The 15,628-nt window shown below is 34.6% G+C and overlaps 1 protein-coding gene across 1 annotated transcript in view; it reads left to right on the top strand.

Annotated features, from left to right (window-relative positions):
• Window positions 1-4,253, top strand: part of SNRPE (small nuclear ribonucleoprotein polypeptide E) — a 5,745-nt gene extending 1,492 nt beyond the window's left edge. The window contains exons 3-5 of the mRNA XM_006922874.3: window positions 618-680; window positions 1,500-1,578; window positions 4,040-4,253. Of these exons, the coding sequence (XP_006922936.1) occupies window positions 618-680; window positions 1,500-1,578; window positions 4,040-4,095 (198 nt within the window). The 3' untranslated portion in view covers window positions 4,096-4,253. The remainder of the gene's footprint in view (window positions 1-617; window positions 681-1,499; window positions 1,579-4,039) is intronic.
• Window positions 4,254-15,628: the final 11,375 nt, after the last annotated feature.

Raw genomic sequence — 15,628 nt, 5'->3', positions numbered from 1 at the left:
GGGATAGATAGATTCAGAAGAGTTAGTGTCAGCCTGCTTTCCTTTGGGGGGATTTTTTAAGCATCTGAAGTTCTGAGTTGGCAGGACAGAGTGATTAAATTATCTCAAAGAAAATGTAGTTCGCGTTGCTCTGAGAAATTTTAGTATGTGACAGCACAGTTGAAAAGCAGATTAATTTCAAGTCACTGTAATCTCTAATCACCAGAATTGAGGTTCCCTCCCTGGAAAACTGAGAAACTAGAGAAAGCTCGTTTGGAGCTGGATTTTGCTATAGCAGATGAAGAAAGAATCAACTGGTCTTTAGAAATTATTGCTTTGTACTATGCTGTTACCAGTTTTCACTTTAAATGTATGGAAACTAGAAGCAACAAGAAATATGATTGAGGCCCAAGATCACAAGAAGATTAACTTAGTCCCAATATAGCATTTATTAAGTGAGAATGTTTCTTGACAAGTACTGCTCTTGGTTACCAATTCCGAGGTATGAGTCAAATGATTAAAACTCATGGATCTTTTTTTTTTTTAAGTTTTTTTTAGGAGCCTTATTTCTCTATTGTTTGATCAAAGTGACTTTTGTATACCTATTTTTTTAACATTTCTTTTTATGATTATTTCAGAGATCTCGGATTCAGGTGTGGCTTTATGAACAAGTGAATATGCGGATAGAAGGCTGTATCATTGTGAGTACCCAGGATATTTGATCTCAGAGCAGTTTGTTTTAGAAAAAGATCTCACAAAAAGTGGCCAGCCAGAGCAGTGTACAAAAGTTTAAAGACCCAACCCAAGGAAAGATTTTTAGGGCCCATTGTCCCTTGTCTCATTGTTCTATTTGATAGGAATTGGGTAATTCATAAAATAGAAGGAAAATTAATTTTTAAAAACTATTTAAACAACAATATTAGTATTTGAAGGAGGGGACAAAAAAAATTAGGGAGGGTGTGAGGATTAATGGATTATTAGTTTTGGGTCAGGTGATACCTGATAAGAGCTGGGAGGGGTTAGTTAAGACTTCCAGGATGGGCAGATACCCTAAATAATGTTTTCAAGGAAGATGAAATAAGACTGAAAGTATGTTAGGATACTTTGGTATGCCTTTGGACATCATAGATTTCCTTAGTAATCGCACCTTCCCTGGTTACTGGAGGAAAACAAATGGTGGTTAATAGAGGTAATGTTTTGTGAGGAACATGGGAAAAACGGTGGCAGAAAAAGTTAATTCATATGTGAACACACTCTCTATTGGGCAGGTTATAAAGGATAGGGAGAGTGGCTCTTTGGCATAGCTAATGAAATCTTAAGTCCAAAAGATTCCAGAAGTAATTTGGAATGCATTCTGGCTTTCTTCATTATTTAAAAAGAGGCTTTGAGTGGGCGATGGTGTTTTCAGCAGAAAGATCAGTGGAGGGGTGAATTTCTGAAGTTAATTGGCATTTCTGTAGACAGGTATATTTAGAATGTGATCTTACTTGAAGATGACAGTGAATGACTTGTTTTTCTAGGGTTTTGATGAGTATATGAACCTCGTATTAGATGATGCAGAAGAGATTCATTCTAAAACAAAGTCAAGAAAACAGTTGGGTAAGAATATAGATGGTCTTAACAGAATTTTAGAAATTTAGGAAGTTTTACTCACTTCGTGTTTAGTTCGCACTTGAGAAGTTAACTTTTTTGGGAGGTACACTTTTGAAATTATCCTCTGTCATTTATTCCTTACCTTACTCCATTTTTGCTTTTGTCTCTTCACTCAGTTCCCACCAAGGTCACCAAAGACTAATGGTATTAAATGTAATGGTCAGTATTAGTCCTCATTTTACTAAACTCTCAACAGTATTTGGCACTGTTGGCCACTCCCTTAAAAAACTGTTCCCTTGGCTCAAATACTATACTCAGGTTTTCATTTTTCATATCTAGTTATTCTGTTTCAGATTTCCATAAAATCTTTGGGACCCAAACATCAAGTGTTTGAATTGCTCAAGGCTTGGTTGTAGGCCCTCCTATCACTCAATGTTATTTTCTTAGGCATTCAAGACCACACCTTCAGTTACCATCTATATACAGTCATGTGCCTCATAACGACATTTCAATTAACAATGGACCATGTATACCATGATGGTATGCCATATAGCTTAGGTGTGTAGTGGGCTGTACCTTCTAGGTTTGTATAAGTGCACTCACTCTATGTTTGCACAACTATGAAATCGCCTAACGATGCAGATCTCAGAACGTATTCCTTTTAAGTGGTACATGACTGTATTGACTCCCAAATATATGTCTAGCTTTAGACTTCTTTGAGCCTATTTAACATCTCTCCTTGAGTGTCCCACTGCTCCTCAAAGTTAGCATATCTGAAATCAAACTCAGTTCCCACCCCTCACACTTTTAGAGCTATTTTAGTGTTCCCTTACTGAATGGCACCAATTTCTTTTGGTTTACTAATTGATTTCTTTACAAGTACCTCATCCCCCTCCAATTTACTCTGCAGACTGCAGTCCTCTTTTAAAAACACCAGTCTGACCTTGTCCCTTTGCTTGACAGCCTTCAATGGCTTTCTGTTGCTCATAGGATAAGAAAATCTTTAATGTATTCTGCAAGGTTCTTCATGATTTGGCCTTGTCTCCATCTGCTCATTTTGTATCACTCTGCTTCATTTTCTGAACTTCATCCACATTTGTCTTTTTTCAGTTCTTTAAATCTGCATATTGTCCCCACCATAAATCTTTGTATATCCTGTTCCGTGTATCTTTCAGACTCAGATAAAATATCACCTCTTCCCATGATTTGGTTTGATTTTGCCAAAATCAGGGGTTGGGGTGGGGTGTGGGGAGCAGGGTGTGCTGTGCTCTCTGAGTTTGTAGTAAAACATTCATTAATGGGATTATTTTATTAATTTCTCTCCCACTGGACCAGATGTTCCATAAGTACATGTGTCCCATCTTTTTTGCTCCCCAGTGTGCTTAGTGCCTAACTCAGTGCCTTCCATGTAGTAGAAACTCAAGAATATTTGATCAACAAACACAATTTCTTAACCCAGTTAACAGAGTCTTTTAGGATTCATGGCTTCATCAAGACAAATTGAATCATTTTTGTTAAAATCCCATTAACTTACGTTTATATAGTCATTTTGTCTCTAATAGCTTTATGGCTCAGTTCACAGCTCACTAATATTACTTTTATCAGTGGTGGGCTTCAGGTGTCTCTTTTTTTCCAGACCCTAAGGATTCTCTTGAGCCTATACGAGATGGTGTAGAAAGTACATTCTGAGAATTATGTTTTGCTGTGTATTTTCCTGCTTAGGCTATTTTTATGAAAGCCTGGGTTGTTTAAATTTAAACATGTCTTGCCAGGAAGGGCAAATGAGTCTTATTGACATATTATTTACAAATTATTTGCAAAATTTTGAATTCCCATAGTAGTGTCTTATAGATACTGTAGAAAAGATTAATATTGCCTGTTGTAGAAGCCTGGGAAAGTAAAAATAACTAATCACTATTGGGATTGATTATCATTTCTCAAACTGTTTGCTGAACACCAATGTTCCTGAAGATATTTATAGATATCTTCTAAGAAGATATCTATAGGCAAAAGAAGATATCTTCAGGCAAAAAGCATTCTCTGCTCGAATAAGTTTAGGAAATGTTGGGTAAAACATAAATAGGTCTGTGTATTGAAGGATGAATCTTTAACATACTAAATTCTAAGAATGGAGTTTTAATGTGCTGCATTTCCTAAACTTGATGTACAACTCATTTCTCAACTTCTACAAACTCAGAGCATCAGGAAAATGGAGTAGACCTATTTAGTTGACTTAGTCTACAAAAATTGTACTTTTTCACAAAATAACTTCTCAACCTTCATTAGTTTCTTGTTGAAAGAGTGCAAATGCTCTAATATGCACAGCCTTTAAATATATTAATATTTGAAAATGTTCATATACAAGAGAAAATATTTTCAAAATTGCTCAAGAATGATTGAAAATTTTGAGGCTTAAAGGTTGTCTGAATGGCTATTAATAGCTTTTTAAAAAAATTTTGTGTTGCAGGTCGGATCATGCTAAAAGGAGATAATATTACTCTGCTCCAAAGTGTCTCCAACTAGAAATGACTGATGAAGTGAGCAATTGTTGAGAAGGCAATAGAGTCTGTGTTTTGTAGGTGTACTTTGTTCATGAACATTTATTCATATTGCTTTGATTTCCCTTATGTTATTAGCAGATAACAATAAATGCCGTGGAATTGTTTTTATTAAAAATTTTACATTGTTTCCTTCTTTCCAGTGGTAGAGGCCTTTTACACAGTGCCACCATTAGTTATTGGTATGTTAAAGTTTTCTGAGGGGTGGTGGTTGGCCCCTGGGCATTTGCTTTTCACAGAGCCTGATCTGTAGATTCTTTAAGACAAAGAACAGGAATTCTGCCTGACAGGTAAGCTTCTGATATTGGGTGGTGGAGAATGGTAGTGTTGACAAAAATGAAAGCTATTACAGTACTATATGTCTTCATCATCAATTCTAATTCTGGATGCTGGAACACTATAGAGTTTCTAACCACAGTAGGTTGGAGACATAGTTTCAGTATTTGCTTAGCATTTTCAGAGTCACTGCTTGAGGTCTTTGTGAATTCTTTTATCACCAAAATCAGAATGTGAGAAGTATTTAGGTATAGCAAAGAATGGAATGCCCTAATGTACATTAAAAATGAGCTCTGTTAAGAGTTAACAAGAGGGAGACTATGAGATTGGTAAACTGAAAAAAAGACTACAAATAGCACTGGTAAGTTAGGGAGAATAATAGTATGTTAGTTGGAGAAACACCTGTCTTTTATTATCTCTAAGAATTTTCATTCTCCCCCAATAATTGTTTATTTCCTAATTGAGTTTTGTGGACAGATCTCTCCTCCCCCAATATCTCAGGGTCCTTCTAGTAAGAATTCTGTTAGTTACTGAACATCTGCTGTTAAGAGAGGCACAAAGTTGAATAAATACAGTGAAACAGAATGTCATACAAATAACTTCAATATCATATGCTAAGTGCTATTTAAATTGGATCTTGAAAAATAAGAAAGGCCTACCCTAAGTTATGGTACTGGGCAGTATTAAGTGTGGGAGAGGAAGGAGCAAGAAGTCCATTTCCTGCTTTTCCAAATGCCTGTGAGAAAGATAAAAGACTTTTCTTTAAACTGAGTTAAAAACCATTTGTGAGAAAGAGATTTGTAGGTGGTGTAGAAGTCAGTCCAACTTAGAACTTGGGATTCTAGCTGTTCCACTCCAATTTGAACTTGTGCTTTTTTGTTAGTATTTTGAAATAAAAGGCTGCTTTAGCTCTCAACACTTGAGTTTGAAATTCGTTGAACCTGCTATAGCATGCAAAGAAAACAGTGGGCAGCAGAGGGAGTTGCAGCCCTGAGACTGCTTCAGCCTTTCTGGTGAAAAGCTTTTTCAGAACAGAGCAAAGACTGCAGCTTTCTTGGCACCAAAATAGCTGGGAAGAAGTCTAAAAGCTAGAGCAGTATAATTCCTGAGAAAACCTGCTGGCTGCTACTTCCATTTGCCTGTGTGGCCTTTCTGACCTAGCTGCCCTATGTAAGCAAGACCGCCTGCTGTGGCTTATTCTGAATGGATCAAGACATGGAAGGTTCTGTTTTTGACAGAGCAAATGATGATAGTGAGAAATAAGGTACAGTTAAACTCTTACAATTGAGCTCTGTATTTAGAAATCTCTACTTGCTTTTGTGCTCTACCAGAGCCTGTGGTGTTTGCCTTTTAAGTTGTATTTTTCCACAATCTGTAGATTTTTTTCATCCAACCAGAATTTGTATTATAGGAGGCATTACACTCTGCTTCATTAAAAGTTATTAAAACATACTGCTGGGAAGTTGCTCCCATTGGCAGCCCTTGGTATATGAGCAGTTATTTTTTCTGGAATGACTACTGGTTTCTGAGGGTGTTGCTAACCACCACTAACTCTCTTACACATTCTTGAAAAGTGTAGGGGAGGAAAACATCAGGCTCTGAAAAAGTGCTGCTGCAGGCTTGGTGTTCTGTTAATAGTAGGTAGGAAGAAAAGATAAGAATAATTTGAAAACCCTAGGATTTTGTGTTTGTAGGTACCAACTATATCACATATGTCAGTTTCAGGGTTAGAGAGTATATATCTAATTTGGGTGAGGCATTACTGGCCAGGAAGTGTCATGGGCAGTTCCTAGGGTAAGCCTAATAGGCAGCATCTAATGTTAACTGAGTGACACAGGAGCTTTTCCTTAATTATTCCTTTTAGAACTAATAATAACCAGCTACTCATGGTGTGCTTTTTGGGAGATGAGATGCTAGATAAAACTTATTAAGGTGGCATAAGAAGTCTATTAGTACTTAGAGTTTAATTTTAATTATAAAGTTATATCTAATGGACTTTTTAAAAATTGAATTTAAAAATATTGGCTTAGTACATGTCTATGATCAAAACAGCTCAGAAAGATACACACTAGAAAACAAAAGTCCTTCCTTTACCCATCAGTATTGTATTCTCCATAGATAGCCACTGTTAAAAGTTAGATGCTTATCCTTCTAAATTCCACAAAGTATAATTTCATGTTTCTCGTTTTGGTATTTTTACTTTAAAATAAATTAATTTTGGTGGAATCCACATGCTAGTTACTGTCTTACCTATTTTAAGTGTACAGCTCAGTAGTAGTATATTCACATTGTTGTGCAACCGCTCTGTAAGACTTTTTCATCTTGTAAAACTGAAACTGTACCCATTAAACAATAACTTCCCATCCCTCCCTTCCTCAGCCCCTGGAAACCACCATTCTACTTTCTGTTTTGGAATTTGACTACCCTAGATACCTCATATAAGTGAAGTCTTATAATATTTATCTTTTTGTGTCTGGCTTATTTCACTTAGCATGTTGACCTCAAGGGTCATCCATGTTGTAGAATGTCAGAATTTCCTTCCTTTTTAAGGCTAAATAATATTATATTGTATGTATATATACCACATTTTGTTTATACATTCAACTGTTGATAGACACTTGGGGTTGCTTCCACCTCTTGGCTATTGTGAATAAATACTGCTATGAACATGGATATACAAATATCTCTTCAAGACCCTGCTTTCAGTTGTTTTGAGTATATGCCTAGAAGTTTTTGAAGAATCATCTTACTGTTTTCCGCAGCAGCTACAACATTTTACATTCTACCAACAGTGTACAAGGGTTCCAGTTTCTCCACATCCTCGGCAAAACTTATTTTCTATTTTTGATAGCAACCATCCTAGTGGTTGTGAGGTACTACCTCATTGTAGTTTTGATTTGCTTTCCCATAACAATTAATGATACTGAGCATCTTTTCATATATTTATTGGTCATTTGTATATCTTTGGAGAAATGTCTTTTTAAACATTTCAAAAAAAAATTTTTTGGTTGAGTTGAAGTTCTTTACATATTTTGGATAATAACCTCTTAGATAGATGATATTTTCTCCTATTTCGTGGGTTGCCTTTTCTGTTGATTGTGTCTTTCGATGCACAAGAATTTTTAATTTTGATGTAATCAGTATATATTTTTACTTCTGCATATGCTTTTGGTGTCATAGCTATTTTTATTTATGCAGACATACTCTACAGTTTGACTCTTAATCAGCAAAACTTGGACATATTAAACAACTGAGATCTATTCCATTGTATGAGTCTCAAGTAGTCACCCCAATATTTTAGGCTGGGGTTTTTTTTTTTGTTTTTTTTTGCTGTTATGTTTTGTAGTAACATTCGTTTTTATCCATTTAAATGTTCTGTGAGATGAATTCTTAGACATGGAATTGCTAAGTCAAAGGATATGCACATTTAAAAAGATTCTATAGATACGTTTGAATTGCCTTCCAAAGTACATATGAGAAAGTTGTTTTCCTCATATAAGCCAACCATCAGGCATCAATTTTAATGAAACAGGCTTATTATGAGGTTACTATGAAATAATAACCAACATTATAAAGATGCCAGCATAGAAAAATGGAAAATATTTGGTCTTTGATGACTTTTGAACCACTAAATTAATCAACCCCGCAACTTGCCTACTACCAAACTTATGCGAGAGGATACATTTTCTGTTTGGGATTTTTTGTTACTTAAAACTAAAGCATCTTAACTGAGAACAGTGTCAGAACAAGGGTGTTTGTCTTCAGTACCTCTTAAGCTTGGAAGGGGATTAGTTCAGTGAAGAATTGTTAAATACCTTGGTTGAGAAAGTTGGCAATTGAAGCGATAGTCTTGGACGGTATAGAGGAATAAAATGAAGTGATGTGACTGATTTTATTTAACAAAACAGTAAATTTTGCTTCCCTAGTTAAGAAAACAATTTCTGAGAAAGATGATCTTAGATCATCATTCCATGTCCATAGAAACTGCTATCTCTGGAGTATTAACAGATTAACCTGGTCCCCAGGGCCATCCTGAGTTAGAGATGTTTTGCTAAGCTGGGAAATTGCAGAGGGGAACTGGGGGAATAAACAAATAAATGCCTTTTCCTTGTGGACAGTGTTGCTAATCCAGAGATAAGGTGGGCGTGAGAGTAGAGTGGGGAAGGGATTATTTTCCCCAGAAAAGCAGACTTTAATCCTACACTGATAAGGTACTCAATTTGGGAAGGTGTTTCTTATTTTTCACCAATGTTACATGCTAGAAATAGTGAAGAATAGAAAGTTTCGTCCTTGTCTTTAGGCACTGGGGGAAGTAGTGAGGTACAGAGGGAAAGATGACCTTGAGAGTTCATATACCTGGGTTTAAATCCCAATTTTAGAATTACCCGAACCTCTCACCTCAGTTTCATAAAGTTGGTGGAATAATTTAATTAGATAATACATGTAAAGTACCTTATCAGGCCTCAGGAATGCTCAAGAAGTATAATTTAGTTACAAATAAGAATAATTTGTAGTTTAAAATATTAGTCTAGGAATATGTGATGGGGGAAGGTAAACTCATTCCACAATAAAGCAAGACATTACAATTTTGGGAATCTTGTTTTTCTAGTCAAGTTTATTGAGGCGTAATTTATAGATAACTAAAATTTACATTTTATACATGTATACTTTGGTGACATTTGTCAAATGTATATATTCATGTAACCACTACCACAGTCAAGACATTTCCATGACCCAAAAGTTGCCTCCCACCCCTTTGCAGTCCACTGTCACCCTAGCTCCTGGCAAACTTTGATCTGATTTCTGACCTTATAGTTTTGTCTTTTTCAGAATACTATAAATGGAAGCTTACAGTATGAAGCCTATTGTGTCTGGCTTTCTTCATATAATGCTTTTGAGGTTGATTCATGTTCTTTGTATCAATAATTTGTTCCTTTTTCTTGCTGAGTAATATTCCATTGTATGGATATACTACAATTTGTCTATCCATTAATATTTAATAAACATGTGGGTTTTCAGTTTTGGGAAATTATGCATCAACTGCTGTAAAATTCGAGTGTAGGCCTTTGTGCAGACATGATTTAACTTTGTTAGATAAATATTTAGGAGTAGGATGTCCAAGGCAAATGTTCATAAGAGACTGTCAGACTCGAAGTGGCTGTGTGGTTTTCCATTCCTATTAGCAGTTTATGAGAGCTCCAGTTTCTTTGCATCCTCACCAGCAATTGATACTGTCAGATTGTTTTCTCCATTCTAATAGATACTGTCTTAGTTTGGATTTTCCTAATATTGAACAGTTTTGATATCATTTCATGTGCTTATTTGGCATCTCTGTTCTTTGGTGAACTGTCTCCTCAGACCTTTTGCCATTTAATAATTGGTTGTCCATTTTTCTATCTTAGTATTGGGAGACTATGTATTCTGCATAAAAATTCCTTATGAGATAGGGATTTTGTGAATATTTTTTCCCAGTCTGTGGCTTGTCTTTTCATTTCTCTACAGTGTCTTAACACAAGTTTTTTGTTTTTTTTTAATTCTCAGGTTTTCCATTAATCAAACGTTTTTCTTTTATGGTTCATGTTTTTTGTGTCCTAAGACTTTTTCTCCATATACCAGAGGTCACATGTTTTTTTTCTGATGCTTTCTTTTAGAATTCTTAGGTTTTACATTTAGATCTATGATACATTTTGAGTTAATTTTATAATATGTTATAAGGTATAGATTGAAGGGTTTTTTGGGTTTGGGTTTTTTGTTTGTTTTTTGGTAAATGGATGACCATTATTTCAGGACCATTTGTTCAAAAAACTGTTATTTTCCATTAATTTACTTTAGCACCTTTGTTGAAAATTAGTTTACGTATGTATGGGTCATTTTTTCTATACTATTTTGTTCCATTGCTCTATAAGACTATCTTATCAATACCACATTGTCTTTATTACAATAATTTATGTAGTAAGCTTTGAAATCTGGTAGTGGCAATCCTCCAGCTTCGTTCTTTCTTTCAAAGCAGTTTGTCTATTCTAGGGCCTTTGCTTTTCCATGTAGATTTTAGAATCAGTTTGTCAATTTCTACAGAAAAGCCTGCTGGGATTTTGATTGAGATTGTTTCACTCAATAGATCATTTTGGAAAGAATTGACATCTTAATATTGTCTTCCATTGACGAGCACTGTATATCGCTCCATTTAGGTTTTATTTTATTTCATCTGTGTTTCGCAGTTTTATACATATTTTGTTAGATTTATCCCTTCCTAAGTATATCATGCTTTTTTGATGCTATTGTCTATAGTACTGTTTTCTAATTTGATTTCCAGTTCTTTGTCTAGTGTATAGAAATACAACTGAGTTATATAAATGGACCTTGTATCCTGTGACCTTGGTAAAGTCAATTATTATTTCTGGTAGCTTTTTTATGGATTGCTCAGAATTTTCTATAGAGATGATTATTTTGTCTACAAATGAAAATGTAAGAAATTAAAATTTTTTCAAATATTTCTTTCTTTCCATGCTAAGCCTTTTATTTCTTTTTCTGGACTTATTTCAGTGGCTAGGACTGCTCTAGTATGGGTGATAGGAGTAGATGTCCTTGTGTCCCTGATATTAGGGAGAAAGTGTACCATTATGGAAGCATGCTCTTAAGTATGATGTAGTTGTAGGTTTTTGTGCATGTCCCTTTATCAGGTTAAGTTTCCTTCAAGTCTCATTTGCTTAGAGTTTTTATCATGAATGTATGTTGAAGTTTTTCACCCTTTTTTCGGCATCCATTGAGATGATCATGTGGTTTTTCTGTTATAATTTGAAAAGTAAATTGTATTAACTGATTTTCAGTGTTGAACTAACCTTGCGTTTGTGAAGTAAATATCAGTTAGTTGTGGTATGTTACTCATTGTATATATTGCTCAGTTCAGTTTGTTATTTAAAGATTTTTGTGTGTCTGCTCGTGAGGGATGTTGGTCTGTAATTTTCTTGTAATGTTTTTATCTTCTGGTTTTAGCTAATAAGTTTCACAGAAGATGGAAACTGTACCCTCATCTTTTATTTTGTGAAAGAGTATTATAGGATTGATATCACTCCTTCCTTAAATGTTTGGTATATTTCTGTGAAGCCATGTGATCCAGAAGGTTTCTACAATTTTCCCCCCAATTTGGAAATCATCATGTGACTAGTCTTAAGGAATTTGCAGACTTAGTGCACTGTATTACACATATCCAACAGATACTTTAAGGCAATATGTAAATACTAAAAAGTTAGTAGCATAAAAAGTACAGAGGATGGTCTGGAGCACACTGTGAAAAAGACACTGTCTGTACCTCAGAAGTTGAAGTCCTTAGCCTGACTCAGTGTTTTCTATTGTCTACCTTATCTCCCAGGACTCCGCTATGTAATACTTCTCTGTATTCAGAACAGATAACTCACTAGCTCCTATGTTCACCTATCTCTACAGCTTGTTTTTGTGGTGGAAGGTTTTTACTACCTAATTTGGTTATGATAATAGATCTAGGACATTTATTGAGTGAGCTTTGGGATTTTTATTTTTTAAGGAATTTGTCCATTTCATCTTAAGCTATCAAATTTATTAGCATAAAAGTTGTTTATAAGATTGCCTTATTTTAATTGCTGTAGGATCTGTAGAAATGCCTTCTCTTTAATTTCTAATATTGATAATTAGTATTACCTTTATTTTTTTCCTTAATCTGGTCAAAAATTTATTATTTTTATTGAACTTCTCAAAGAACCAGCTTTTCATTAATTTTTCTTTGTTTATTTTCAATATCATTAGTTTCTGCTCTTTATTTTCTTCCATCTGCTCTGAGTTTAATTGATCTTTTTCTAGTTGTTTTTTTTTTTTTTTAAGATAGAAGCTTGGATTATTGTTAAAATGTGTTTTTTATATTTTAATATAAGCATTTTATGTCTCATAAGTTTTGATCTGTTGCATTTTCATTTTTATTAAAATCAAAACATTCTCAGTTGTCTTAATCCTTCTTGGTGCATGAGTTATTGAGAAGTGTGTTGTTTAATTTCCAAATCTTTGGGGATTATCCAGCCATGTTTCTCTTACTGCTTTCTAGTTTAATTCTTTGGTGTTCAAATAATATACTTTATATGATTTCAGTTATTTTAAGTTTGTTAGGTTTGTTTGATAGCCCACAACATGATCTGTCTTAGTGACTATTTCACGTGCACTTAAAAAGAGTGTGTGTTTTGCTGTTGTTGGAGGAAATGTTTTATAAATGTCATGTCAAACTCGTTAATAGTGTTCTGTATCCTTTTGAATTTGCCGTCTATACTCATTCTCTCCAGTACTGAAGAAAGTCGGTTTATTGTAGATATTATATGGTTGAGGTCCAGCCAGAAAATCTGCTTTTTAATTGGGGTATTTAAATCATATACCTTTAATGTAATTATTGATACGATTGTTTTAAATCTGCCATCGTGAGAGATAGTTCTTCATAGTCTTTTGCATTTCTGTATGTCTGTCTTGCAAGCAAGGTACTGACTGACTGTCCTTCGTTACTATCTTTTTAAGGATTTTTTTTTTAGGCAGACAGTCCTAGGCCTGGAAGACAGATAATATGTACCCCTAGAGTAAGGAGCAGACATTGCTTACTGCCCACATAGAAAATGTAGTTCTCCAAATTCAGGGTTTTTCTACTATAACACAACTCACTGTATGCATGTCATGTGGCCTTAGTTGCATTGCTCTGTGGGAATTGGGATTTGGAGAACTGGTATAAAAATGCTAATACTCTGGATACTGCCAATAATGTGAGTAATAAACTGCCCTTCTGTGACTCTGATGTCTGTTGTCTTTTACTAACATCCATGAAACTGGCAGGCCAACTTGTTAGATTGCAGTTAGGGTAAATTTTCAGATACTTCAATTCTTGAATTCATTTTATTTGTTTTTTGTTTGTCTCATCTCTCATTTCTTTTTATCTATTGTTCTGTCTTTTGGATTATTTTTATTATGATCTCATTTTATTTATACTATTGGCTTATTAGCTATAACCTATTTTTAAAAAATTTATGTGATTCCCTAGGGAGGAGTACAACATACATCTTAATACAGTTACCTTCAGTAGTATTTTACCATTCCATGATGGTATAAGAATTATACCTCCAATTCCTCCCTCCCATCCTTTGTCTTCTTTTTGTCATACTTTCAGATGTATTACAAATACCATAATACATTGTGAATATCTTTGCTTTAAGCAGTTATCAAGGTTCCCATTGTGTACCTGCATGTCTGGTTGGGAAGTCTCATCTTTTCTGTCTTAGGAATTTAAAATTTTTTAATATATATTTTTTGGATTGGAAATTTTTCAGGTCATTCTTTTTGAAGAGTTGTGGGGGGTTTTGTTGTTTTGTTTTTTTACCAAATGCATCTTTTCTTGCTTTCTACTTGAGGTCTTTCCATGCATAACCTTCCCACCTCCTAAAGGAAACCTGAATGCCAATTCCCACCTCCTAAAGGAAACCTGAATGCCAATCCCACCTCCTAAAGGAAACCCGAATGCCAATTCCATAGGCTGCCCTTTAAAGTGTTTGCTAGGAATCAGTGTTAGGGAATTAGCAGCAGGGAAGGCTGGGGTAGGGGAAGATCAATAAGGGTATTTCCTTTTCTCTTAGTTTTAATTACCTTGAGACAGCTAAAGAAAAAGTACTTTCTGCTGCAGTCTTTATACCTTCTTTCAACTCTGGAGTGTTCCTTTTTTCCAGATTCCATTGTTTAAAACAATGGAATTGTGACATTTGGGGATTTTTAAAATACCCCCATAATCATGCTTTTTAAAATAGCCATTTCTTGCTGTCTTTTAGGCTTTGTGCATATCATTCCATTGAGCTGACAAATCATAATTTATGACACATTTTCTTATGTAGTTTCAACTTTTTCACTATTATAAATTATACTGCAGTGAAATATTTGGTAGATTTCTCCAATAAAGCCTTCAGGTCCAGGGATTTTCTTTGTTGAGAGGTATTTCATTACTGATTTAATCTTACGCCTATTCAGATTTTCTATTCATGTTTTAGTCTTGGTAGGATTTGTGTTTCTAGGAATTTGTTCATTTCACATAGGTTCTCCAGTTTCTTGGCATATAATTGTTCATAGTACTCTCTTATCATCTTTATTTCTGTAGAATCGGTAGTAATGTCCCCACTTTCATTACTCTTCTTAGTGATTTGAGTCTTCTCTTTTTCTTAGTCCATCCAGCTAAAGGATTGCCAATTTTGTTGATCTTTTCAAAGAACCAACTTTTGGTTTCATTCATTTTTCTCTATTGTTTTCTGTTCTCTATTTCATTGATCTCTGCTCTAATCCTTATTATTTCTTTCCTTCTGCTAGCTTTAGGTTTAGTTGGAAGTTGTTTTTAACATAAGCATTTATAGCTATAAATTTCTCTCTTAACACTCTTTTTACTGATTCCACAAATTTTGGAATATTGTCTTTTTGTTTTCATTTGTTTCTAAGTATTGCCTAACTTTCCTTGTGATTTCTTTGATCCATTGGTTGTTTAAGAGTATGTTATTTAATTTCCACAAATTTGTGAATTTCCCAGTTTTACTTCTATTGTCATTTTCTAACTTCATTCTGTTGTGGGCAGAAAAGATACTTTGTATGATATTTATCTTTTTAAATCTGTTGAGACTTCATTTGTGACCTAACATATGGCCTATCCTCTAAAATGTCCTATGTGCACTTGAGAATATGCTGCTGTTGTTGGGTAAAGTGTTCTGTATGTGTCTGTTAGATCTTATTGCTTTATTGTGTTAAGCTCTCTGTATCCTCTGTCTGGTTGTTGGATTCATTATTGAGAGTGGGATATTGAAGTCCTCAATTATTGGAGAGGTCTATTTCTCTTATAATTTCTGTTTTTGGTTCATATATTTTGCTGGTATGTTATTGTGTGCCTAAATGTTTATAATTGTCATACCTTTTTGCTGTATTATACCTTTTACTAGTATATAAAATCCTTCCTAATCTCTTGTAACCTATTTTGATTTACAGTCTTTTTCTGTTTAATATAACCATCTCCATCCCCATGGCAGACAAATGTGCACAAGTTCCTGGAGTAGCTTGCACATACCCAAGATGACCTTGTCATCCAAATATTGGAAAATTGTACTCCGATCAGTGATTTCTGCTTTTGATCACAGAGGTGCAAAGAGGAGGCTGGCCATTGTTGCCCCTCCACCTATTCTCCACCAACTGAAGTG

The sequence above is a fragment of the Pteropus alecto genome, unplaced genomic scaffold (genome assembly GCF_000325575.1).
Source record: "Pteropus alecto unplaced genomic scaffold, ASM32557v1 scaffold359, whole genome shotgun sequence".
Taxonomy (NCBI): domain Eukaryota; kingdom Metazoa; phylum Chordata; class Mammalia; order Chiroptera; family Pteropodidae; genus Pteropus; species Pteropus alecto.
This window is presented reverse-complemented; position numbering and strand designations above follow the sequence as displayed.